Source organism: Eleginops maclovinus, chromosome 8 (assembly GCF_036324505.1).
Source record: "Eleginops maclovinus isolate JMC-PN-2008 ecotype Puerto Natales chromosome 8, JC_Emac_rtc_rv5, whole genome shotgun sequence".
In the NCBI taxonomy this organism is placed as follows: Eukaryota; Metazoa; Chordata; class Actinopteri; order Perciformes; family Eleginopidae; genus Eleginops; species Eleginops maclovinus.
The window spans coordinates 2,636,935-2,663,837 of record NC_086356.1 but is presented as its reverse complement, the minus strand read 5'-3'; the positions used below and the strand labels follow the sequence as shown (position 1 = coordinate 2,663,837).

At 42.7% G+C, this 26,903-nt stretch overlaps 1 protein-coding gene across 4 annotated transcripts; it reads left to right on the top strand.

Annotated features, from left to right (window-relative positions):
* The first annotated feature begins 16 nt into the window (after positions 1 to 16).
* nrg1 (neuregulin 1) lies at positions 17 to 26,819 on the top strand. 4 transcript variants are annotated; one of them, XM_063889913.1, is made up of 9 exons: positions 17 to 338; positions 413 to 1,243; positions 8,583 to 8,721; positions 11,691 to 11,749; positions 15,511 to 15,613; positions 16,906 to 17,059; positions 17,221 to 17,345; positions 19,153 to 19,352; positions 24,061 to 24,266. In XM_063889913.1, the coding sequence occupies exons 2-8, from the start codon at positions 589 to 591 to the stop codon at positions 19,343 to 19,345; spliced, it is 1,428 nt and encodes a 475-aa protein (XP_063745983.1). In that variant the 5' UTR covers positions 17 to 338; positions 413 to 588; the 3' UTR covers positions 19,346 to 19,352; positions 24,061 to 24,266. The 4 variants fall into 4 exon arrangements, with proteins under 4 accessions (XP_063745983.1, XP_063745982.1, XP_063745980.1 ...); XM_063889912.1 differs by lacking the exon at positions 11,691 to 11,749 and adding an exon at positions 10,911 to 10,978; XM_063889910.1 differs by lacking the exons at positions 11,691 to 11,749; positions 19,153 to 19,352 and adding an exon at positions 10,911 to 10,978 and having other exon boundaries at positions 29 to 338; positions 24,061 to 26,819.
* Positions 26,820 to 26,903: the final 84 nt, after the last annotated feature.

The window sequence follows — 26,903 nt, the reverse complement described above, 5'->3', positions numbered from 1 at the left end:
CAGCCTGCAGACAGGAAGAGGGAGGAGGCCAGAGGGGTTGAGAGGAAGAAAAAAGGGGGAGTATCCTGTCTTCTCTGCCCTCCTGTACTGCTGCAGCCCCCCCTCCCCTTCTTCTCTCTCTATGATTCTCTCTCTCTTTCCCCTTACTCATCTGTTTCTGGAGCTGTACTGAGAGGAAGGGCACCTGCCGCTCCCTGATGATTCAGCCTTTCAGCTTCTTGGAGCTCCTCGCGCAGACAGCATGTCCCTCCTGCCTCTGCAGTGGCTGGCCGTCCCGTCCTCCGCACCACAGCCCCTGCAGTCGGCCCGTCACGTCCACACCGCCTCCCAGCGCTCAGGTGAGTGAGTGCTACTCCTCGACTCTCTTCCCACACCATGCAGAACATTTAAGGACTCTTTTTTTTTTTTGCAGCCAATTCTATTTATAGACTGATTTCCTGTGGGGAAGCATGAGTGAGTCTACCTACCTCCCAGACTGTTAGGTTCCTACTCACTCTTCAGACGTTCCTGCCGCCTCATGATGGAAAACATAGTCGAGGAGACCGGGGGCCGACTGTGTGATGCTCTGTAGTCTTCAGAGAGCCAAGCATGACTGAGGGAATGGAGGACATCTCTCCCCCTGCTGGACCGGCCTCCCCCACCAGCTCTGATACCGGACAAGTCCCAGAGGAGAAACCAGAGGAGACGGAGGCAGCTGGCGAGGGTGGGGAGGAGGGTGCAGAGGGTGGCGGGGAACGTGTGGGGGCTTTGGGAGTCGTGGCCCTGCCGGGGACCTGCTGTGTGTGCATAGAGATGGAACGGATTAACAGTTGCCTGCACTCAGAGAAAATCTGCATCCTTCCCATCCTGGCCTGCCTGCTGAGCTTGGCCCTGTGCACCGCCGGCCTCAAATGGGTCTTTGTGGATAAGATCTTTGAGTACGAACCCCCCACACACTTAGACCCCAAACCTATCGGACAGGACCCGATCATCATATCGGTGACCCCCACGCTGGGACTGACTGTGTCCATGCCTCACTCGTCTACCTCCTTTGTCTCCCTGACCACCGCCATTACCCCGGGACGTCCTGACGTTTTAACGGGGGAGAAATCCACACGAGGGCCGTACGCGTCGTCCCCACGAGTGACTCACGCTGATGCCTCTGTCACGCTGAAATACAACGCAGAGCAGCCCACCCTCCCAAAGCAGACTCCCCTCCCTCGGACGACACAGGAGAGAAACGACATCTTCATCCCGACCAAATGTGAGTACCAAAGTATCCCCTTTGTCCCAGAACAGGATGTCGTGATGGGGGCCACGAGCTTCACCTTGGACTGTGATTCTCATCCTCTTTTTCTTACAGAGTGTCTTCCTGTTTGATCAGTGTGTTTGCGTATGGTGCATTCTTTCCGCTGTCACACAGAGTCTCCTGCAGACACGTTGTGACTTGCAGAGTGTAGCAAGAGGCCCATGACCTAGCTGCTGAAATATTGCTGAAGGTGTGCAGGAAACAACTGCTCTGACTCTCGCCCTGCATTATTTCTAACATCCTCAAGTATTAATCCTCTCTTAATGATGTAGAATAAATCCATGATGTGTTTTTTGAAGCAGTATACAATATGCAAGAGCCCTAAGATGTGTCAATGTGACATGAAAAAATCAATAAATGATGCAGGACACAACCCGGAGCTGGTGTCTGTGGTTCAGGGAGACTTCCTGTTTTTCCGGCGCTCCATTTCAAGGTCAGAGCCTGGTGGAGGCTAATTGATGCCCCCTCCATCCGTCCGTCCGCCGCAGGGAAAAACATCCCACTAATACTGGCTGTCTCGCCACCGTGACGTTCCGTTGTAGTCACCGTGTGCTTTATTGCAGGTCTGAATCTGGGTTAGCTCATCTGGGATCGTGGTGGTGGACTGAGCCTCGGTCAACGTATATATACACTTATTTTAAACTGTAATCCTAAAGGTAGAGGATGCCTCTAATGGTGGTTAGTGGTGCAGGGGCTTCTACCTGCTGACAGTAGTAGTGCTCATGCGGGTCAACAAATGCAATTAGTTGAGTTTGCTCATGGGAAGCCAGTGATGGTTTAATGGGCCTCATGTAAGAACATCTTATCATAAAGTCCTCATACTTTAGGATAAACAAACACTCTAAAATTTGCAGATGATCCTCAGAAATGTCTCCTTGCAGCCTGATGGGATGCAACCTGTTCACGCATCATGAGAAGGCAGCAAATTCTGCTCCCTGCACTTCATTATGAGGAAAATGAATCAAAAATATGGCAAATTTAACAGCAGTCCGGACAGAAAAGGGTTGTAATATATTCAAAATACACCTGCAATGATTTATGAGGATTCAACAAGAAGTAAGAGGTCTGAAACTAACATGACAGGTGACACACATTGGACAAGAGTTCACTACAGGTGATGGGACACCTGTCCTAGCTTCCTTGACCATATATGGCAATGGGATCCTTACAGTGGTTTTTAATTGGCATGCCATGATGATGATGTGGTAAACAGGATATCTTGGCATTAAGTCTGTTGCTCTTAGTCAAAATTCTTGATAAAATGTGAGGTTAAAGTGTTTATCTGCCTTCAGGAAAACCCAACAGTTTGTTTACGAAAATAAATAACCGCCACATATCCTCCTGAATCTGTCACCGTGCCACTTAGGAGAACCTGTTTGTTTGCTGTTGTTGCAGAACTGACTCATGCTAGTTAGTTCCTGTAATTATGGGGATAGTGTGAAGGCCTTATTACATGCTTCAAGTGCACTAAGTAACATCTGTCTCTGTGGACTACTTTGCATGTGCCTGGAGTCTCAACAACACGCTTTCAGACGGTTCTTTAAAGATGTTAGGTTTCACACTTCTATACACAGCTATGAGTGTGTGCATGAAGTCTGCTATTGGAGAGATGGTTTCCTAGTCAAAAAGCATTTAGTTTGAAGCACACTAAGACCTTGACCCTCCTGCATGTGACTCCGCCGATCAGCTCCTTGCTAGAGGACGCAGGTAGCGACACCTTGTGTAGGGAGGAAGCACACGGCGGTCCACAACAGCACGGGACCATATGGGATGATTCTGCAAAACCCCAAATTGATGTCTCGTAACATTTTATAGCTTCCAATGCGAGCCAAATAAATGATTCCTGCATTATCGGTCTGGGAAATACACCAACCAAGGCTTTCAGATGCTTTGCAGGGAGAGGAAATGCATATTTATAACACCCAGTGGTGGAAGAGGCACTCAAAATATGTATTTGAAGTAGAAAAACGAGGGTCTTTATCAGGTAATTGAACTTTAAGTAATGAAAGTAAAAGTACTCTCTCTTGTGCTACATCTTTTTATTGTTATATTCATCTTATTTTTGATGCTGGATAGATTAGTAGTACTGCTTCATATCTTGGTAGCATATACGTGTTATACCCTAAGGGGTAGTCATGATGCCTTTAGGTGAGAAACACTGATTAAGAAAAGCCCAGAAGCTCCAATTAAGCTTAAAGAAAGTGTGTGTTATAGGATGTGTGTGTTCTTCATGATATCCACTTCACCTCCGGTCCTGCATTGGCACTGGGTATGAAGCGTGAGCTGCTGAATCATCCCATTTAATTTGGATTCCTACGGCTGGGCAGAGAGAGGGACTGCAGTGCAGGGGCAGTGGATCCTCCAAATAATGGACATTGATATTGATATTGCACTTCCAAGAATAGTCACCATAAGGTTATTCTAAAAGTTCTATTCAAGCTTTAATACCTTTCCTTTTGCTTTATATTCTGAACTGACTTAAAGTATTGCACCTGTGTAGTACAGAGTGCAGTGGAAACAGGTGGGTTTTCAGTCTGTGACAGAAGATGTGTAGACTTTCTGCTGCTCAGCGGGGAGCTCGTTCCACCATTAGGATCAAGAATCCAGATAGCACCCGACAGGAAACGATGGGTTTTTGTTGAGGGGTTTGCCTTGGTACCACTCACAGTGATTGAGTAGCGAGCCAATGGGAGGGATGTATAAGTTAAGCATGTAGGAAGAAGAAGGAAGAAGTGTGCAGTACATCAGATGGCTGGTTATGAGCTATTACTATCAAATCAAAGATATACTGAAGCACGCTTTATGTGCACCTGCTAATCCAAGATGAAATGCACGTTAAAGGGTCTTTTTTAAACGTCTGCTTCCTTGTTGTTCCTCGTCTTAATGTTTGTCCTTGGTGTTGCTGTGACACGAGAACAAATGCAGTCTTTATCAGACAGTAAATGATCATCCTATCGTATCATATTGCATGGTAATCAAGAAGGGCGTAGGAGAAACCCACACACAAGCAGAGACTCCTCCATACTTAGATTAGGTGGTTCATTTTTCAGACGGTGAGGCCACGTAGTGATCCATCTCCGCTGCCGATAGTGTGGCTCTTTAATATCCGTTTCTTTACCCGAGTCATTTTACTCTTCCCGTCAGATGGTAACTAAACACAAAGGAATAATACCTATACATCCTGAATACTGTGCACCCGGTGATAGGTGAACCCTGCTTGGCCATTGGACAATAACATTGGATCATCACAAGGCAAATTCTAGGGCATGGAGACATACCGTCTGACAAAATCAAAAGCAGAAAGGATTGACTGGTTGATCATTTTTTGGAGTTTTACCTGTGAAAGAGAAGGGGAGAACAGTCTCTCCCTTTAGAGGGTGTGTCCCTCACTGAGGTCAACAGGATGCACTCAGACTGTGACACCAGTGTTGGATATTTACCTACAAGATTAATGAAAATATTAATGAAGTATTGATCAATTTCAGTGAGTTTCTCCTCAAATCATTTGTCAAGACACGTGACATTTGAAAGATGGAATAACCACATCATATTTCTACCTCTTTTTGAAGGAGTGAAATATAGCTTCATTATACTGTCTGTCTACCAAGGGTAAACTGCAGGATGCAATAAAATAGAAAGCCTTTTTTCCTGACGCTGAATTTAGTCTTCCTGGGTCATTCCCCTGCTCCCTGCTCACTGGGTATTTTTGTGCAGGAACAGCTCCGAGCTGCTGGGAGTCACACTGCCCTCGGCATGTCCTCAGCATAGCTACACATGAATGCATATTTAATGCATGAAGCTGCTGCACCTCCTTACCCATGAAACCATGAAACCCTTCCCTCTTTTAGGTTTGGTTAAGATTCAAATAAAAGTGACATTGAAGAAAAAGTGCAGAACGTAATTTTAGATTGAAGGTCTCGTTTTTCTCAGTAACCTTGATAGCATCGTGTCAAATCCTCCTGTTTTTGTTTCCCAGTATAAAAGCTTGTGACTGCCGACCTTTCACAGTGCGTTGACTGTAAAACTAGTGCAGGAAGTGATGAATTGGGAGAATGATTCTGGAAAGGTTTTGACGAGAAGCACGGGGGTTTGCTGTGCTGCCCCTCAGGAACGAATGCCTCCCTGGGCCGGCTGGCACGCTCCATTTCTGCAGGATGTTTTTTAGGTTGCCAGAGTACGTTGTCATAAATAAATTAGAGGGGCATTTGGAAAGTGTAGACCTCCGCCAATGCCATGCATCTGCCAACGTTAACGACAAATTGTGCATCTGAATCTGATTCGGATCCGCTCCAAAAAGTTTATGGGTTCTTCTTTGGCTCCTGCTACACCCTTCCACCTATGATTATAATGATTGGGCCCTCTGCTTACAAATGGGCGAATAAACCCGATCCAAACTCCTTGGAGAATTTTATTTATGAATGAAAAGATAAATCTTTGGAAACCATTTTTACGCGACAGAATTCTGTTTGGTTGAATTTTAGTGCAGTGTTCCAACTAAATCTGTGCCTGAAATAAAGTCACATTCAGAACCCCCCCCCCCCCCCCCCCCGGCACTGATGTGATTCCACAGAGTCACGCAGAGGAAGCTGGTGCAGTGCATCATGGTTTGTCCTTGACAACAGTAGACAGAAACCCCATCCACTGCAGCAGACTGCTTGCTCTGCAGATGCAACCCCAGCTCTGCCCAAAGCGGCTGAACAGCAGAGAAGTGAAGTGGCCCGTTGGCCGAGCTCCAGCGCCGGTTTAATGTTTCTGATCTTCCAGAAAAAACCGAGCGGAGGAATCTGCATCCATCTTTAGACTCCGACAGGCGTGATGGGGATGAAACAGAAATCCCTGGGCTTTGGGAGCTGAGGCATCCCTGTTATAAACTATTTACTATCCTTACAGCCCTGCTGGTTTATGGAGGCTGTGGTTTGCTGCTTGTAGGGTTGGGAGGGTTACTTATATATTCAGTTAATTACTCGTTAATCAGTAATCTAATTTAAGCCACACAATAAAAGAGAAGAAACCAGGATAGTTAGGATCAGAAACGTGTTATCTGGAATAATAATATAATAGCATAGTTTTTAGTTTAAAGGGTCCCCTGTTAGGATTGTTGGGTGATTCCCTTTCCTGTAGTGTGTTATACAGGTTTTAGTGCATGTAAATGGTCTGCAAAGGATAAAGTCCCGAAGTTCCTCCATCCTGAACATAGTGACACCACTATGAAACACTCACGCTTCTATTAGCTAACGTTCCCTTTATACGTGAAAGGAAAAGGGGGTGGGACGTCTCTGAGCGGTTGACCAATCACAACAGAGCTAACCAATCAGAGCAGACTGGGCTCTGGTTTCAGACAAAGGGTGAAAAGAGGTGCTGCAGCACAGGCAGTATGAGAAACATAAAGAGCTTTCTGAACATTAAAGCATGGAGACATGTCCCAGGAGAAGATACAAATATGAACCTGAATATCAGCAGGAGAGGACTCTTTAAAGTAGAGACACTACATACTGATATACACCTGAACATCAGCAGGAGAGGACTCTTTAAAGTAGAGACTCTACATACTGATATACACCTGAACATCAGCAGGAGAGGACTCTTTAAAGTAGAGACTCTACATACTGATATACACCTGAACATCAGCAGGAGAGGACTCTTTAAAGTAGAGACACTACATACTGATATACACCTGAACATCAGCAGGAGAGGACTCTTTAAAGTAGAGACACTACATACTGATATACACCTGAACATCAGCAGGAGAGGACTCTTTAAAGTAGAGACACTACATACTGATATACACCTGAACATCAGCAGGAGAGGAATCTTTAAAGTAGAGACACTACATACTGATATACACCTGAACATCAGCAGGAGAGGACTCTTTAAAGTAGAGACACTACATACTGATATACACCTGAACATCAGCAGGAGAGGACTCTTTAAAGTAGAGACTCTACATACTGATATACACCTGAACATCAGCCGGAGAGGACTCTTTAAAGTAGAGACTCTACATACTGATATACACCTGAACATCAGCAGGAGAGGACTCTTTAAAGTAGAGACTCTACATACTGATATACACCTGAACATCAGCAGGAGAGGACTCTTTAAAGTAGAGACACTACATACTGATATACACCTGAACATCAGCAGGAGAGGACTCTTTAAAGTAGAGACTCTACATACTGATATACACCTGAACATCAGCAGGAGAGGACTCTTTAAAGTAGAGACTCTACATACTGATATACACCTGAACATCAGCAGGAGAGGACTCTTTAAAGTAGAGACACTACATACTGATATACACCTGAACATCAGCAGGAGAGGACTCTTTAAAGTAGAGACACTACATACTGATATACACCTGAACATCAGCAGGAGAGGACTCTTTAAAGTAGAGACTCTACATACTGATATACACCTGAACATCAGCAGGAGAGGACTCTTTAAAGTAGAGACTCTACATACTGATATACACCTGAACATCAGCAGGAGAGGACTCTTTAAAGTAGAGACTCTACATACTGATATACACCTGAACATCAGCAGGAGAGGACTCTTTAAAGTACAGACACTACATACTGATATACACCTGAACATCAGCAGGAGAGGACTCTTTAAAGTAGAGACACTACATACTGATATACACCTGAACATCAGCAGGAGAGGACTCTTTAAAGTACAGACACTACATACTGATATACACCTGAACATCAGCAGGAGAGGACTCTTTAAAGTACAGACTCTACATACTGATCCAGTAACATGTACTTCATTACTCCCTAAGACCGGTCTGCTCTTGTCTGACATCCACCGGTTACAGAACAACATTTCTGAAGTAAATCATCCCCAGTAATAGCTTTGATAGCGAGTAGATGTTCACAAACATAATGAAAGACTGATAAGTGTAAGTAGAGCTATCAAACTGGCTCTCCTCTGCAGTCATTAAGACCTCATGGAGAACAGGTTCTGATCCAGCCTGCAGATATCACACACTGATCGATGGGCCTCTCTGTTCAGCTGCATCCTCTCTGTCATCCCGTCTCATCAGTTCTGTGAGGAGGCTGAAATGTGCTGTGTAATGCAGACCATAATGCCCTCACTGTACTGTATGTGTAAGCAGTGTTCTGCTCAGTAAGGGAATACCGTTCTTGTATCCTGACTCCCAAAGCTGTTCGTTGACTCAAAACAGTTCGAGCAAACTCCCAAAACTGTGATGAAAATTGAGTAAACATGCCGTATGGTTATTGGATAAGAATTTGCTTTCCTTGCTCTAACTGTTGGTGTGTTTGTCCTCCAGCTTCCGCATCCACCACCACCACAGCAAAGACCTCCAGTCATGTGACCCGCTGCAGCGACAGCCAGAGGAACTACTGTGTGAACGGAGGGGAGTGCTTCACCCTGGAGATCATGCCAGGGAGCACAAAGTTTCTCTGCAGGTATGACATGCACAGGACTTATGATATCTGCTGTATGTTGAGTTATAAAAACAGAAGGTAACTTTGGCTGGAAGTGATTGGAAAGATCATGTATACATATATCTAACTATCAACTTAGAAACTAGGATGGAAAACACAGTTTGTATTCGTAGTATAAAAGGACTAGGTTATTTTTTGAGCTACAACAACTTATCCTTCCAAGATCATTAATGTGTCTAAACACGCACAAAGCTTAGCTATAGGCTTGGCTTATGAAGCCACCTGCTCCAAAGAAAGAGCGGGTAGTATTAATTTGCTCCTGCTGGATCCAAACTAAAAAAGCAAGCTATAAGACAGAACAGACTATGGTTGTATTATTGACAATAATTGTTTCAGAGATGCTGAAACATAATATGAAGACTTCTTAGACATAAAACTGCTTTTCATAAACTTTAATACAAGCCATATCTTACACCTCCAACCGTTCCCTTTCTCGTGTGCAGAGAGAGATGCAAACGACCCACAACATCAGAGGTCTCTAACTTCTGTCTGGTGTTTAAGTGTTTGTTATCTTTTATCAGAGGAGACTGTATTCAGTGGCTAGCACACAGACCTCAGAACAGTCCAAAGATAAATGTTTAGGTTAAGCTAGAGGCTATCCAATAAATGGTTGAGTACCTTTTGGATCGGACCAGTGGACCTTTTGTCTCAACATTCTGTGTGTTAAATGCAAATCTACAAGCCTAGAATTGAGAATCTTCAAACGCCTTTTTGATTCACTTAAAAAGTTAGTGTAGTTGGAAATATTTGCAAACATTATTTGACAGTTTTTTCTCATTTGTGGAAGGGGTTTTTACATTCACAGATTTCAACTTTACACAAGTACAATGGAGACATTCCAAAAAGGAGGTCATGGTCTGATGAAACCATTGGATCCACAGCGTCTGCAGGGACAGGAAATGGATGCAATTCCCCAAACTGTACACTCTCATTCTGAGCCCTGCACCTCTTCCCCTTAATTAGTCGTTTAAAGGTGGAACAGAACTTTCTTGGAGCCAACTCAAAGTCCTTCTCCATACCTACCTGTCTGGTGCTTCAGGAGAAGCCCTGGCCAACTGCAGCCTAAAAGACCTCCCTTATTCTTCGTCCGCCAACCAAAAATACATTGGCAATGGGGGTGTTTGAACGTGGCCCATTCAGATTCCCTGTCTCCAATCTCCCCTGGGATGCTTTGGTAATGCTTCTGGATGTAGGGAAGCTCAGTTCCTCTTTTCATCTGAAGGTCCAAGCCAGACTGCAGCAGATCAGATGACATGATCAGACCAATACCCCCCAATGACACCCCAACCCACCCTTCTCATTAGTTGCCTCTCAAGTCCCCAGAATGTATCCTGTCAAAGTAGGCATGCAAAGACTTGAGATAGACATCTGATGTTTGGTCCATGAGCACAAACGATTGTGAGATACTTCCATGCGACCCTCTTGACCACATTTGCTCAGAAGGGGGCCCGCAAGTATTCCTCCCGCCCTGAGCAACTCTGGAAAGGCGATAGCCCAACTTCAATCCCATATGTCATTGCTTGTGTTTCGACCCCGTCATGTCTAGGTGAGCCAAACTTAATCTAGTTGGTTCTGATTCACCTCCCACACCAAATACAATCCTTTTCCTGCCACAGAGGCGACCTTCACACCCCTAGACACCAGTCTCTGAGGGTAAGCACACCAAGGACAATAAGCTTTGTATTTTTGGCTACTACTGTCAGCCAAGAATCACATTTATATTGGCCCATAATTTAGCTTTAACAGTATCATTCAGTGCCAATATAGTAAGCATTGGGCGCTTTGGAGAGGTGCAAAGTACAGCAATGGTGTAGGGTCCAGGTGGGTGTGAGTCAAGCATGAAACAAGGAGTTTGTGTCTCGTCACAGACAAACAAAGGATCATGTTTTGTCCCCTTACCTGCCATTTTACACTTTTAACCCAGATAGCAAGCTAACCCTAACCCTGTCCGGTCCATTGGAAGGGAACTAAATATCATTCATCTTAAACACACCATTTGGTAGAGCCTTTTAAAACCATTGGATTTGCCAATTAAAGGGCCCAGGGTTGCATCCTCCCATGTGTTTGTGCCCCCGGGTGTCTCTGTGTTTTGTCTCTGTGTTCCCATGTCCTGTTCATGTATTTATGTTTCCTCTCTACCCATCAACCAGGTGCTTGGATGGATTCACTGGGCACCGATGTGAACAAGCAGTGCTTAAGAAAGTCTCAGACCCAAAACGTATGTGAACCCCACTGTATTCAATCCCACATGTCATTGCTGGTGTTTCACCCCCCCCTCCCCGATTCCAGTTCCAATTTTTAAGTTCCTTCCTACGGTTCAAGGGTGAGCACACTTCCTGTTGAGAAGTGCGCTGAAATTTGCATGTACTTCACATCTCATCACACCCCATCCATTCAGTTTTCATTTCTACTTCTACTCCCTGCATTACCCCAATGGTCCCATGCCAGACTGACCACTATGTGACGGGTAAAGCAGGGAGGATTTTGTCCAAACTCACATATTTGTACATACAGGAGACCCAGACGTTCAGCTGATTCCAAATGACTATTTAATGGAAGCAATCAATGCTCTTCTGTTGCTATTTGGAGGGGGTTTTGATGGGGTCATAACACCCCTTACTTAGGTTTATGATAAAGCAAGACTAGGTTTGTCCTAATACCCGCATAGGTACATGCAAATTTCAGTTGTCTCCACAACAGTGATCAAATCTAGAGTTTGATTGGAGGGTCTTTTGAATAAAAACACCTATTCTGGTATAATCACCCTCACCTGGAGACCCCAATTCGATCTGCCTGTGTAAGAAGGTCTGGATATATTGGTCTATAATGGCCCTTTTCTGTCAACACCAGTAATGACTGTCGTGGGTTCTGCACAGCTCTTGTATAAACTCCTTCTCTCTTTGTCTGTTTTTCTTGTGTTTCCTGCTCAGGTGTCCAAATGAATTTACTGGTGATCGCTGCCAAAACTATGTAATGGCCAGCTTTTACAGTATGTATACTTCCTCTTCTATCTGTCCTGTGGTTGGAGCATGCTCAGTTCCGTAGATGTGTGATGTATGCAGCCTCATTTTCCGTGTTGTTTCTCCGCTAAAGCTGCATGTGATGTCGTAGAGATTATATATATTCTATGTCTATTTCAAATGACTGAACCAGTTTGAGATATACATTTCAAATCGTAACTGTGTGTGTCCTGTGATGGGTCGATTTGTTCATTTGTTCTGACACAAACACACACACACACACACACACAAAATAGGACAAAGATGCAACATAGCTGAGCTTTTCAATGCAATATTTTACATAAATCCGCCTGAGAAGCTACTGCATGCAGACAGTGACACTGGTACTGTATGTCTGCACCCACAAATCAAAGTTCCCTCTACATTTGCCTTCCTTTATCTTATCTTTACCTCAAGTTTCCTGGGCTAACAATGACTGAACAGCTTAACCCTAACCCCTTGAGGTGAATCTGGGTGTGTAATGTATGTTAAATACTCTTTTCACATGAGCTTCTTCCATGGTCAGTTGCAGTGTTTGTTCAGGTGATAGGTTCATTGAGTAGTGGGATGTGAGCAGAGTCTGGTCCTGTGTTAGTGGTCGAGCAGTCACCCTTTTTGTGTATCCACTGCCCATGAGGGTGTGTCATTTCCATTGAAGCCAACAGTATGAATCTCATAGAGCCTTCTAGTAAGTCCTTTAGAAAATGAACCAGAGAATTGAGTTTTACTTGAAGTTTTATGTTGAATAGTTTCGCTTGGTTTGGTTTTATTGTGTGGTCTATCTGTGACTCCACATCTAAGTAGCATGCATGCGTCTTTCCACCACCATAACCCCTGCAGGCCCCAACATCAAATACCTACTTGTGGAAGTGGTGATGCCATACCAGCTGTGATTGTCTGACACCCTGTAAAGTCTGTTTCCTCAATTTCTGAGACAATTATTTTCTGTTGCAACACAAAACAAAAGGCAGATGGTAACGTCTATGAAGCTGGAAAGACAGGAAGACAGGCACCTTCAGTGGATCCAACAGAATTGTCTTTGTCAAACTCATCCTGTGGAAAGGAGGTAGCAGTTGTGGATGAGAATAGAGACTCAAACCGACATGGCAGGCTCATAGCTGCAGACCACATCCAGTGAATCAGACTACCATCCTGCTGGAGCCATGCTCTGTGAGATATTGACCCGTGGGCTAGCAGGTCATAAATTGGTCAATTGGCTTGGGTTTATCCCCAGTTGGCACTTAGCATTTCTTTGACCTTTGTCCTGCAAGGATGTTCTTTGACCCAGGGGTCAAGTCAACAGGAAAAGTAGGACGGTTTGCTAAATTCTCCAGGGAGGGCCTGTGGTTCTGATGACCACTTACTGGTCTTCGTATGAGCAGTTTCAGTGGTTTGTTCAGGAGAGATGTACTTACAGTTCACATTTTGATGGTATCCTGCTCTACTGTGGTTGGATGCACTTATTAGGAGCCTCTCTTTGGACAAATGGCTTTTTATTATCCCACAGATATTAGATGGATGATGGGAAATGTGTCCTTAATACACGTGATTGTTGGAAGGCCAGGGTTGCAGTACATGCATGTGTTTGCTGTGCAATCCAAACAGAACTGAGCTTCAGTTTAAGTCGTTGAATGCAATTAGGTTCAGCTCATCCAAGTAATCGTTCACCTTATGTGTGCCGTGTTTCTGTATTTCCACAGCAATCTAAGCAACGTGGCTGTCATGTTTTTAGTTTTAAATAGAGATGCACAACCCAACCTGGTGTAAGGAAGAACTTTGAGTAAAGTCCAAATAAACTACGGTGATGTGTAGGTGTTTATTCTAGTTATTTCTACAGTGTGTATTGTGTGTATAATGACTGAGCTAAATCTGATTACATCTCTTCTACCTTCACACCACATTTTGTGTAAACCTCAAACCATTCAAATACTATATCATCTGAAAAACCCAATTTTCTTTTTTTTTTTCACCTTTCCGCACTGACAGAACATCTTGGGATTGATTTTATGGGTATGGATTGTTCCTTCCTCCTAGTTTGCAGATGTAAGCTTAACCCCCCTGTAACTAAAGCTAGTTTCTCTTGCCGGATGAAGGGGGTCATACAGCCTTGACCGTCAGCACGAATAGGATGCCACACATTAGAGCAATCAGAACAATATTTCTGGCAAATGCATCTGCAAGCTATCATTTGAATGCAAAAAAAAGTCACATGCGATTCAGTGAAACAGTCACTGCTGATGTATACATGACGCCCAAGAGGCTTTCTGACGCTGTATGTCCACACTCCTTCAGCTCACCCCCCCCCTCCTGCATTTTCTGTTGCAACTAGTGTTCAGCATGAGACAGTAGAGCAGCATCACCGTCCTCCTACCTCCATCCATCTATTTCCATCTGCCTTCCTGTCTCCACCTCCACCACATGTATGTTTCCTACTCTTCCCCACAGTCCCTCTTCATTACAGCAGCTTTGTAGTCTCTGCCTCTTCTCATCACACCACAGACAGGGTCATCTTATATCTGATTGGAATTTGGACTTCAATCAATCAATCAATATTTTTCGTTTCTTCAATCAGAAAGGAATTCAATTTGTTCTTAAACATTAAGACAGCTGAATGGTTTTAAATGTCCTGCATAGAGCCTCTATTATAGACTGATTACCAACTAAATCATTAAACTGGTTCAGGCATAAGACTATATTTAAACACTGGGAAAAACATCCAATCGTCTCTGCAGCTAAATGTAAAAAAAATAACATTTAGTTTACAAGATATGCTTCATAATGCTCAATCTGCTCCAATGTAAAACACAACTTAATATTATACTTCTCATACACAGTTGGGGATAAAAGGACTTAAAAAATCAGGAAAAATCAACACAAAAGAGGAAAATAAACTTAATTGCTGAAATGTAAAAGGATTATTAGAATTTACGATTGGCTAGGAATTAAATCACAGATTATTTAGTAACGGGGGTTCACGATTAGAGCTCCTTGATGTTCAAATTTAAAGGAATTCAAAATAAAGGGAAAGAAGCCAATGGATGGGAGATAACTTCGGAGAGATATGGAAGTTATACTGTTATATATCTCTGTTATAGATATTCACCTGATTGAGTGGTGCTCCGTCCTCCATCCTCCAAGAAGTGATGTTTTAGGTTTATGCGGTACTACGGAAATGCATTAACCATTATTAAGAGCTGGATTTGTTGCAAATGCTCCTGCCTTTAGGCTAAAACCACCTTATCTGATCATTATATTAAAGGGACACAGCTTTTGGAACAGTTGGATTATGTTTTTATAAGCTATAAGAGATATCAAGTCTGGGAAAATGTCTGTTGAGATGCATTATTGGAAGTGTAGTTTCCAGGGTTTTGCGAGCTGGGACTGAAACGTAGGATATCTAGGCCTCAAATTTGACCATTAAAACTGTCTCGGCTTTATGGAAGTGCAATACTTAATCCCTGCCACCTTAAATAGATAAACTGTCAATGCTTCGTCCATCAGACAAACGTAACGGTCATTCATAAATACCATGTTTGGCTGCTTTGAAGCGTTATTGAATGACGGCCAATGGATTCCATCTGAATCCTGTCAATAATAATAGTAAATAACTGACTGTTGGTTTCTATTTGTTTCTTTTGGTTTGGGTTTGTGGCTGAAATAGTCCTAATGTAGCCTTTGTGTGTGTATGTGTATGTGTGTGTGTTTTGTACACACCTGAAGTTTTAAGATTGGACTTTCCCCTCTTTTTCAGAAGCCGAGGAGCTGTATCAGAAACGCATTTTAACAATAACAGGGATCTGCATTGCACTCCTAGTCGTTGGAATCATGTGTGTGGTTGCCTACTGCAAAACAAAGTAATTCATGTCACATTTTCATTTTTTTCACTCATGAATTATGGTGCATTCACACGGATTCAGGCGGGCGGTACACAGCAGGTGGTCAACACTTTTTAGATCATATAGGAGAAACAATTATTGTAATATCACTGGAAAAAATGCTGCTCAAACACATAAAAAAGATGTTTCCACTTGTAATAAGTACACCAATCTGCCAACAGAACAAGTGAACATTTGCTTGGTAAGGTTTCTTGAAATAAGATGGGATATTTAGATAAATCACGTCTTGTAATTAGCTTTGAAAACTACCAGGATGAGGAAATTAGGTTTCAAAATAAGCCAGAAATCCTAAACAGTGTTGTTTTCTTAAACTCAAAATAAGGTTTTTTGGCGTAACTAAGATGCCTTGTCTAAAATCAAGATCCTATATCTCACTGCATTGTTCCATTTGAAGTTATGAGGTCTTATATCAAGTGTAAAGACACATTCAGACTAGATAGAGGAATATACTTGGCAGGTTTTTGTAAAATCTCGGTAGGATTTCAAGCTCTGCTCACATGAGTTTTGTCACGCTAAAATTATTACTTGTTGTCCAGTTTTCTGAGAGAGTTCTGTCACTTTTGTGATCTTTAAATTAGACAAATTATCTTTTTTCTTTGGACAGCAGCAGAGTGGTAAGTAGGAGTGGGAGTAGTAATGAGTCCTGAAGCCTGGGAAAGACTTAGCATTTTAGCTTGTCCGCTAATCCATATCTCGAAGCCAATGGTTTAAAGATTGTGTTTTTGGTAGAAAATACACCATTAACACCCCACTGATGAATGTCCTAAGCTTGTGTGTGAATTAAAAAACAATGCTTGCTAACATGTGACCAAACAAACTGCTAAACGTCATCATGCTGAACATTAGCCGCATTTAGCTTAGCATTGAGGCATATAGCTTAACGTTAGCTTTTTATTCCTTCTGATTCAATTTATGAAACAAAAAGTCACACAGTGGTATGATATGTGGATATTTTACTGCAGAACAAAACACATGTTGGCTACAAAGCTTATTTTCTGCAATATACCAAATGGAAATTCCATTGCTTTCTGTCAAAGGAGAGTCTTCCGGGTCTGCCTACAAAAATGCGTCATCACTGCGCATTACTCCTTACACGTAATTTTACTGTCCTCTCTCCTCGTCCACTAAACAAATGATACCCTGTTTGCTGTCTACCACCTGCCTGAATCCCCTGTGAATGCAGCATTAAAGGCACACTTCTGAACTGTACCGCTTTTACAACCACCTCCCTTTTGTTTTCTCACAACCAGGAAGCGGAGGAAGGAGCTCCATGACCGTGTGAGGCAGAGTCTGAGGAAAAAGAGAAACAACAAAAGCAATACCGGTGTCGACCCCAACATGGCAAGTTCAGCCAGAGAATGTCCGAGTTCTAACTTGCCTCTTCAAGATTTGCAGCTCATCAATGTAGGCTTTTACTTTTATTGGTTTCAAAAGAAAAAAGGATTCAAATCAGTCCATGCAAGTCACCTGTCAACCTGTCTTTAGTCACCTGTCAACCTGTCTTTAGTCACCTGTCAACCTGTCTTTAGTCACCTGTCAACCTGTGTTTCTGCTCCCTTTGATAGCAAAGTGACGGGAAGACTGCGCAGCATGCAGCTGAGGGGGAAACAGAAACAACCTTCTCCTCAAGCAAACCCGCTTTATCTGCGCATGAACCCAACACCACATTCACCAACATCTCGAGCCAAAGGTAAGGAAGAATTCAACAGGTATATTGAAAAGCCCCACACCCTGTTTCCAGGAAGTTTCCATGTTCAATTTTGTGTTTGATGCACCTGTCACTGGGTGGGTGAGGATGCACTACAATAGGAATATAAACAAAAACATCAGCTTTTATTAAATTAAAAGCTGGTACGAAAGAAACACAAAACTTCCACAGCAGGCGAGGTTGAACAAAAGGAAGAGTAGAAAACCAAACTGGAAGAAACCAGGCGCACTTAGAGGACACAGGAGGGAAGACGAGGGACATCCAAAACACGTAGGGACGAGATCAGGAACCAAAACCATGAGGAAAAGGACGACGAACTCACAGAGAACACTAGGGAGAGCAAGACTAAAGACACACAAGGGTAGGAGACAAGACACAGCTGGGAAAACACAGGGAGTAAGAAACCAGGAGAAAAGACATGTCAGAATAAAACAGGAAACTAAGATTGTGACAGCACGACGGTTTTTGACGTGTCTCTGGTGGTCCAAAGAACTTGAAATATGCCACTACAAATAGAAAGTGAATATCCACCATCTCCAAGGGCAATACAATTTAAAGTAGTTGATCATCTCCTGGCTCAGTCGGCACAGTGGTTGGATTTCTATCAGAACAATAAGCTCAGAAAAAAGATGGTGATCTTGAAAAACTTGTTGAGCTTCGCCTGAATCGATTTTTGCCGTACAGTGAATAGTTTAATGACATATTAACATACATAACATACTCCCCAGTTGTGTGTGAATGTTAATGGTGAACCTTTATGCCCTCTATAGATTGCTTAAGGTGTTTATGTCCTGCAGGAGCTTAACGTGTGTCAGATACAGTACCTGCCGCGGTGTCTGTAAAGCAGCTCTTGTTATTATTTTCTTTGTGATTAAGTGTCTTTGTGAGGCTACACTCATATGAAGTCTTTATAATTCACATGTAGTTGGTTGGGGATAATGTCTGTCGTGCTCTTGATGCAGAAAGTTGTGGTTCAACAATAAAACAGAAACGATATTAGTTCACAAGAACAACAGAGAGGACGCGTAGATGGAGAGCTGCTAATTAGCAGAGCAATTGTGTTTAAAAAAGACATGAACAATCGCACAAAAGCCTGGTTGCAGACATTAGCATCAGGCTAGCCGCTTTATGCTAACAAGCATTCTTGATCGTAAGGCCAAAATGTCCAATGTCAAATGTCAGGAAATGTATAAGTGTCACATCAAGCAAGATCTCTCCTGTCCCTTATTTGCTGAGGCAGTTGACAAATAGTGCAGTATATGATAATTTGGATAAGGTCACCCTGACAGGCATTAAATCAGCAGGGCTGGGAGTTTAGCTTTGGCTAGGAAAATGACATTGAACCATTTTCAGCCTCTGGATTTCAGGACGTAAGGAATAGCTCTGTCACAGCAAAACCGCAATGAGACGTTTGCTGCAAACACTGCTTCAAAGTGCACAGGATTATGTGTCTCACGAGGATGTGATGCACCAGGAAACACCTCTTTCCATCCCTTAATCTGTAACTAAAACATATATATTATTTAATAACTATGCTACGATGCATGGATGAATCAAAATCAAAGTATGAAAGGTTTTTTGGGCCCTCTTTCTTCACTTTCACATGTAAAAGGAGGTGTAGATGCTGTATAGAAACTGCTGCATCACTTCATGCAGACTGTGGGGAATAAGTCACGGTGAAAGAAAGGCTCGGCTGCATAAATCTGAACCACAATATATAAATGTCACGGTCTAAAGGCCCCGTCTGAAACCTGTCTCCATGTAAACGACCTCCTCCCTGTCTCCGCAGCTGGAGCAATGACTGGAGCAACAGTGTTCTGTCTGACACTGAGTCTGTCTCGGTGATGTCATTGGCGGAGAATAGCCACCGTGCCGCACAGGGCAACCGGGGTCGCCTGTACGCCACCGGTGGCAGCAGAGACTTAAGTGCTCATCCAAAGAAGTGCCGAGACAGACCAAACTCCGACAGGGACTTGCCTTAATGACAAGGTAATTGGTTGATAAATTCTAACTCTAACAGAAGAGGCATTCAGAAGGAAAACAAGCATAGAGTAAAGTAGCCGTCACAATAAAACTGATCTATTTAACCCTTGTGTTGTCTTCCCATCAATGTTTGTCCACCCGGTTGGACTATTTATAAAGCATATAGTATGAATAATCACTCAAGCCAACTTTATTCCTGCTTATTACCACCATTTTTACTATGTTTGGGGGAATAAATGCCGAATAAACCTAATTTACACCAAATCTAACCTAATTTCTGAATTGAAAAAAGGAAAAAATGTTGAATATATTTTTACAAAATTGACCCCAGATGCTTTAAATTTGAATAAAACTCCAAAACCTTATGAGGAAAAACCTATAATACAAGCAAACATGTGATTTTTCTGGCACTCTAACATAAAATGTACCTTCAAATTTGATCCAAGCACCACAGGATGGTTAATAGTATACCGTGCGACTGTTTCATGGTTCCCAATACACTTCCCTACACAACTGGGGCGCCACAATAAGAGGAATCTGTTAATGCATTGAAAAAATAAGGAGAAAAAGTGTTAATAAACAAATTACATATAAAATAAAAAGCCCGTCAGAAAATATAAATGAAACACACCTCAATTGAGAGGGATTTTCCCAGCTCCTTATACACTCTCACACACTGCTGTATGAACATATAGGTTCACCTACTGAGTCAAAAAGTATCCTGATTACAAGATCCCGTTATGTAATCTAAAGCCTCCGTCAGGCGTCCAAACAGTGGCTCTCCCAGCTGTTTCCCTGCCTCCCAGTCCATTCCTCTTACTCTGTTCCCTCTCCCCCGCCCCCTCTCTTAGCATTAACCAAATGTTTTTCCAGCCTGTAATAACCATTACACACTAGCCATCTATTGACCTTCTCCCGTCTAGCTTGCGTATAATCTGCAGCAATCATGTCGATCTCGAAGCAGCAGTACCTTTATCTACAACGGCCAGCCGAGAGAATTCAGACCGAGCGCATATTTGTCATCTAATACCTCCATGGAAAGAAGGAAAGGAGCCGACCATAGACTGAACTCAATGCATCACTCCTCCAGCCTCACCTCCATGCCTCCCAGGTTTTCCCAAAACTTGGTTAAATTGTTATCCAGCCATCATGCAATTAATGCACAGCTTCACTCTGAAATCTGCCCGGCAACAGCTTATTCTCCATGCAAAACAGCCCGATTTATTTTACTGCTCCTCGTTCAGACTAAGGCTCCAGAAACAAGCTTTCATCCTGTATCAGATGCATTGTTTTAAGCAACATCTTTCCACCAACTCCAGAGCTGCAAAACCTTTCAAGTGCTTCACGAGAAGACCCCAATAATGGCCGTTCACTGGACTTGTTTCAAGTTGTGATGAAACTCTTGAAGCAAAGAGCCAGAACCCAAAGCGTACACAGGAGAGCTTTGAGATGATGTCAGACTCTGAAGGTTTATTGGAAGTTACGGGCTGGGACTCGACTTTCTGAGAAAGCTGGTAATCAAACATTTCATCAGCAAGACGTAACGAGTATTCTGCAGAAGACATTAGATAACGTCACTCTCTGACTCATAGCATATATTCATTATCTGACGGGGAGATTGTTTACAACTTGCTTTGTTCAGAGGGCAGGAGGAGGTCTTCTCTCCACACAGTTACAGTTGCCTGTACCGACAGAGAAACTTGATCTGAGGCAGACAGAAGTTCAGAATAAATAGAAGGAATATAGTCACTCCAGCTGCCCTTTCTTTCTTTCAACATCAGGTGGATCTGCATTTCTATTCTATTCAATCTACTCCTCTTCCATCTATACCTCCTTACCCATTCTTTCATTCATACATCCGTATAATAGCAGCTTAAATGGATGACTTTCCCTCCCACTTTCCCCCAATTCTTGGTCCATTTAGCCCCTATTTCATCAAGATGTAGCAGCTTACTGTATACAGATAACTCTAGTCTAATTCAATGCATTTACTTGAATAAAACACAGTCTTTAGTCTAATAAATTCACTACAATTAACAAGACATGGTTGTCTTAAGATGTGTTTATACTAAAAGGGAAGCAGCTTTTAGAGGCAGCATGACTGTGTGTGAAGTATGGCAGTTTCCCTCTTTAATAATAATGACAGTATAGCCTCCTGAGGGCTCAGAATACACGTAATATCAGGCTATGTTGGCTAACATCTATTCCCCAGCACTGACCTGGTTGAGCCTACCTCTGTCAGAGCCATGGAGCTCGTTATGGGGGAAATAAACGTCCTTTAACCAGATTATTTAGAAGCGTTTCTGTTGAAACAGGTGTATTTTTTACAGTAGTTTCTGTACATTGCACAGCAGCAGCAGCTCTGAGCCTTAAGTTGATTACAGGTCAGGTCTGACATTAAACCAGATTGGAATGGATTTAGAGATAATGAAAGACAACAGGGCAGTTTACGTTGTGGGTGCAGGTCGATGGCTTTGCAAATGTGACCCGAGCTAGACTCTGGTCGGGATGAACCACATAAGGATCTGAAGGAGATTTACAAAAGATGTAAACCCGACTCACGGAGCGTGGCTGTTCTGTGGTTCCAATCCATCCGTCAATAGCTCTGATTCAGAGCCCTCGGTGTGTTTTAAATATGTAGTTTAAAAGGGCTTTTCAGCGTCAGAGGTGCAATGCAAGCCCATTTATAATCAAGCTGGAGCAGGTAAATAGGAATGAAGGACATGAGGACACTGAGAAGGGTGGTCTAAAGCAGGCCTTAAATGCAATTGTATGCCAAAATGAGCACCAAAGAGCATGCCTCTCCTCCCATTTCAGTGCAAATATGTTGTCCCCTCATGTTACCACACATGGGAAAGCACCAACAAGGCACCTTTCCAGAATACATGCATGCTTTGTTTCAGATGTTCTTTCATTTTGAATGTATTTTCTCTTTGTGTGTCGTTTGACTTCCAGTCTTTGTGGGTTTTCCCGCCTTTGCCCTGCCCTGTTTCTTTGTAGCTGTGTGTCATCTCCTTGACGCCCTCCTATCCTTACCTAACCCCTGCAGCTGTGTCTTATCGATGTAATTAATCCTGTTTCTATTTACATCATTGTAGCAGTCCACGTCGTGCCTGGTCTTGTTCAGCTTTCTGTTTTTCCAGTGCAGGGCCGCCGCTCCCTATGCGCAGAGTACGCAGAGCGCGTAGGGCCCCCTGTACCTTTGCATTGTTGATTCCCTTTATTGTCTTTGTGTGTGTATCATGTACGGTGTCCTTGAGTGCCGAGAAAGGCGCCTTCAAATACAATATATTATTATTATTACCTGGTGGGGGCCCCCGAAATTAACAGTCATAATAATCATTCCATTAATACACGGAAAAATATATATAAAGTTGTTATGAACAGTTCCCTATCCCTCAATTCGGGCAAATTAGATGTTTTTACCTAATATGTAAAGAGAAGCCCCACCCCAGAGTTATCCTCTTTTTTGGGGGGCGGGGGGGGCTTTAGCAGCGGCCCTGTTCCAGTGTATTCCTCGTGTTCTCCCGGTTGATTTGCCGCTCCCTTTTTCTTCCTGTCATCCTGGTTTTGTTTTGCTTTGTTACTTTCCTTTTGTTTGACCGTGCCTCTGACTTTCAGTTGCTTTTTGAGGCCCTGGTCACCCTTTGCCAGCAGTCTGATCGTCTTTTAGAAGCTGCTGTGATCAAGAGCAACACCCTTTTAATGTATTGCCTGTCTCAGAGCGTTCTTAATCTGTAGCTCAAGCTTGCCAATTTCTCTCTTAACAATCGAGCATCAGCACAACATCTATGCATGTTGCTGCCCTCATGCCTTTCATCCTCTGATGACTGTGCTTCCAGACTGCTGTTCCACTCAGAAAAAGGGATGCATGCCAGTATTTGCTGTTCAAATACAGTAGAGTAAAGCAAGCATTTCTTTACCTTTCCTGCAGTATGTTTGTAACTCCCTACCTAAGAAGACCACAACCAAACTGTAATCATACACTCATGATGCTTAACGATGATCAACAGCAAAACAACTATATAGATTATAAGGAAATAGAAGTGTCTTACGGATGATTCACACGTTACATTTGCAGTTATCATTGTATCTGTTAAGGGAAGAAAGGGAAGAAATCTAAAACAATTGACTCACACACTCACACACACACACACACACACTCACACACACACACACACACATTTCATCCCTTACGCTTTTTACTTGTGATTCTCTGCGTGGTTTATTCACATGTAGGTGTCCTTTACATTCTTTAAATGCACGAAAAATGAAAAATACATTACACTTTACCACTGACAGAGACGCTAGGATGAAACATGCATTACTGTACTGTAGATGCAATATGTACTTTACTTTACTGGAGGATAATTATAGCACGCTATGAGGCCTTGCTACGCTTCTGTTGAGGTGTGTAAAGTTGAGAAATGGTAGTCATAATGCATTATGAGCCTCCCTTAATCAGGCTGTAGTTTAGATCTGGTCTAGAGTATCCATAAGACACTCCCATCTGTAGTGTTTTATGACTGGTATTTATGATATAGTGCATCAGAAAGAATGATGTGTTTATGCATAAAATCCTTCACTGCAAGTTTAAGTTATCATGAGGCTCAGTGATGCGTTCAATGCCTATGATGTGTCGTTTTCAAACGTCTAATGTGTTACCCAAACATTGCATGAGAACGTATGTTAAGTAAACGTGTCTCTGTTGTAGGTTTGTATCTGACAGAACCCCGACTGCATTGTCTCCGGGGTGTTGCACCTCTCCTGCAACTCCAGGGTCTCCCCCGTCCGAGATGTCAGCCCCCTTGTCCAGCCTGGCCATCTCCGTCCCCTCCGTGGCTTTGAGCCCCTCTGGTGAGGAGGAGCGCCCCCTGCTGTTGTCCAACACGCGTCAGACCATGAGCCGAGACGAACAGAAGAGGAACTCTGCTCACTACAACCACGGCCACGAGGCACACAGCCTACCACCCAGTCCTCTGTTCACCATGGAGAACGGTTACTACCAGGTCATAGGTGAGCATGACACCACAGCTGTGGGCCATATGTTCTCAGCTGAGGAGGTACTCAAGACAAACAACAACATCGACAGCTGCGGCACCAAAAGAGCGAGCTATGTTCTGCATAATCTAGAGTCCAGTGGGGACAGCATGCCAGTGATCGAAGCAGAGGAGCCTCAGGGGGAACACACACCCTTCCTCACCACACATAGCACTACGACCCTGTTGCTCAGGGCGATGGACAGCTGCAGGACTAACCCAGCATTACCAAATGGTGACCTGCTTGAAATGTCGTCCAGCAGTTTCACCGTCAAACCAGATCCAGTTGCTGTACAAGGTTAAGAAGTAAAATGCTGATTGCTGTTGAGGGTAAAAAAAAAATCAAAAAAAGTCACGATTAAACCTTTATTTTCTATACATTATTTGCTGTGTAAAGACTTTTAAAGACAAATGAGACTTTTATTTTAGTGATGTAGTAAATAAAGAGTTTTATAAAATAGAAAATGTACACGCGTCTCGTAGGTAAAGTGCCATACACTAGTATGTAGCAGACAGTATGTTTCAGTGCAGAAAAATATCAATGGTGCCTTTCTGTTTAGTATGCTTAAGGGAACTGCAACATTGCATACTGGGCCATATATATTCATCATCTTAATCTTCCAGTTAACAATCAAGAGTAACTCGCTGGCTGCTTTGAACGTGCCCACTGACACGACTGATATTTTGGTTTGACGTTTTTCTACGAGGTGCATGTAACTTCCTTAAAATGCTGTGATGGGATACTGAGCAGTTGCTTCCTTTGACCTGATACGTCAACACGATGTCTCTGAATGAATGATCAATCAGCTGCATTTGAGGACTTTTTTATTTCCTGCTGATTGTTTATAACTATTAGAAAAAGGTGCAAAGTCTGGGTCTGCTGTGTTACTAATACTGTCACTTATATTCCTAACATAACCCGGTAGATTTTTAGCCTTTTTGTTAAATGTTACAGTAGGATTTGATCTGCACATTTCAAGTTTACAATATGTTACAGTATACTACACTGGTGTAGCATTGCATCTTGTTTAGGGACTCACAAGGTCAAGAAGAAAAAAATACAGACGTTCTTTCCAAATCAAAGGCCTGAATATAGAGTGGTGCAGGGATGACGTAGCATTGAAGCTAGCATCACATAGCACTTCCTCGACAATGCATTGGGATATTCCCACATGATTTTGGTATATATTGCAGAAAATAAGCTCTGTGGCAAACACACAGCAGGATAATCTCCACATATTAACACCATTTTAGGATTTTTCAAAGTGTAAATGCAATTGCCAGAAGCAAAATGCTAATGCTAAGCTATAACCAAACCACATCGCTAAGCTAATGGCGGCTAATGTTTGGCACGTTGAGAAATCCCTCTTTGTTGGCAAACTGCATTTTGTGACTCATCAAAACTCTGGACATTAAGGAGAGCAGCATTCACTGACTTGTTAACATCTCTTAGCCTTTCTTTACCACAAAAATGTACAAAAAAAACGTTGAGCAAAAGTTCCTGGGTTTTCAGGACTTGTTTCTGCACCACTCTATACCTTGACATTAAGTCTGAGCCATTGCTGGTGCATCCTACATTTCTCCAAACGCTCGATAGTGTCTGTATGCTGGCAGGTCCCCATATCTCCACAGGGCGTCTCAGATAAGATGGTGCCTTCAAAGTGCTATATTTCTTAATGAGAACACTCCAGATACGTGTGCCTTCCATCACCAGTATGATATTACTGATTGCATCTTTAAATGCAACAATATCTTCGACGTGTGCACTGAATGGAAGACAGGATATAGCTTATTCATGAAGACATCCCTGAGTAATGCATTTGGGAGATTCAAGAGAATACAAATCAAGGTTTCCTGCTTTAATTGTTCAGTCATATCTGTTACGATAGGCATTTGTTCGTCCAAATTCAACTTAGATTTAAACCCCAGCTTGTGTTCAAATGTGCAATGGTGTATTGATCATAAGAGAGCATTATTAACAACACAATGTCTGCTAACATGTTTATGAAAATCTGCCAAAGACCGTCACCGTGTCTAGAGTCGACAATGAACAGATTAACAAAAAAGACACACCATTATCCGGCTCTGTAACCACGGTTTGTTTAACTGTATTTATGTAGAATCAGCTTGTATGAGTAATGATGACGCAGACGTGCTGCTAAGTGTTTAATTCCCATGCTCCTGTGTTTTTATCTGTGCATTAAGATTATTATTTATATTGTGCTCTTTGAAAGCATGAAGTAATTATTTAAGTTCTACGAGCCATCTGTCACATGGTTATCAATTGAAATTAACTTATTTGCATATTTTGTCACGTGTGTATGCTCTACATAACTCAATGCATTGCTTTTAGGTTTAGGACTGTCTTCAAACGATGTAAATACACCATGAAAACCTTCTGCGCTGTTGTTTCTAATTAAAAATATTAAATCAGTTCTGTGTTTTGTATTCATGGTTATACATATAGTGCTTTAAAGAGGCCCATAATGCTTTTGGGGTTTTCCCATTCCTTGTTTTT

What these genes read in the sequence shown, in the direction of transcription:
- nrg1 (XM_063889910.1), top strand. Translation starts at nt 589, where the DNA reads ATGACTGAGGGAATGGAGGACATCTCTCCCCCTGCTGGACCGGCCTCC. An exon ending in CATCTTCATCCCGACCAAAT is followed by an intron (nt 1,244 to 8,582) that starts GTGAGTACCAAA and finishes TTTGTCCTCCAG; the next exon opens with CTTCCGCATCCACCACCACC. An exon ending in GTTGCCTACTGCAAAACAAA is followed by an intron (nt 15,614 to 16,905) that starts GTAATTCATGTC and finishes TCTCACAACCAG; the next exon opens with GAAGCGGAGGAAGGAGCTCC.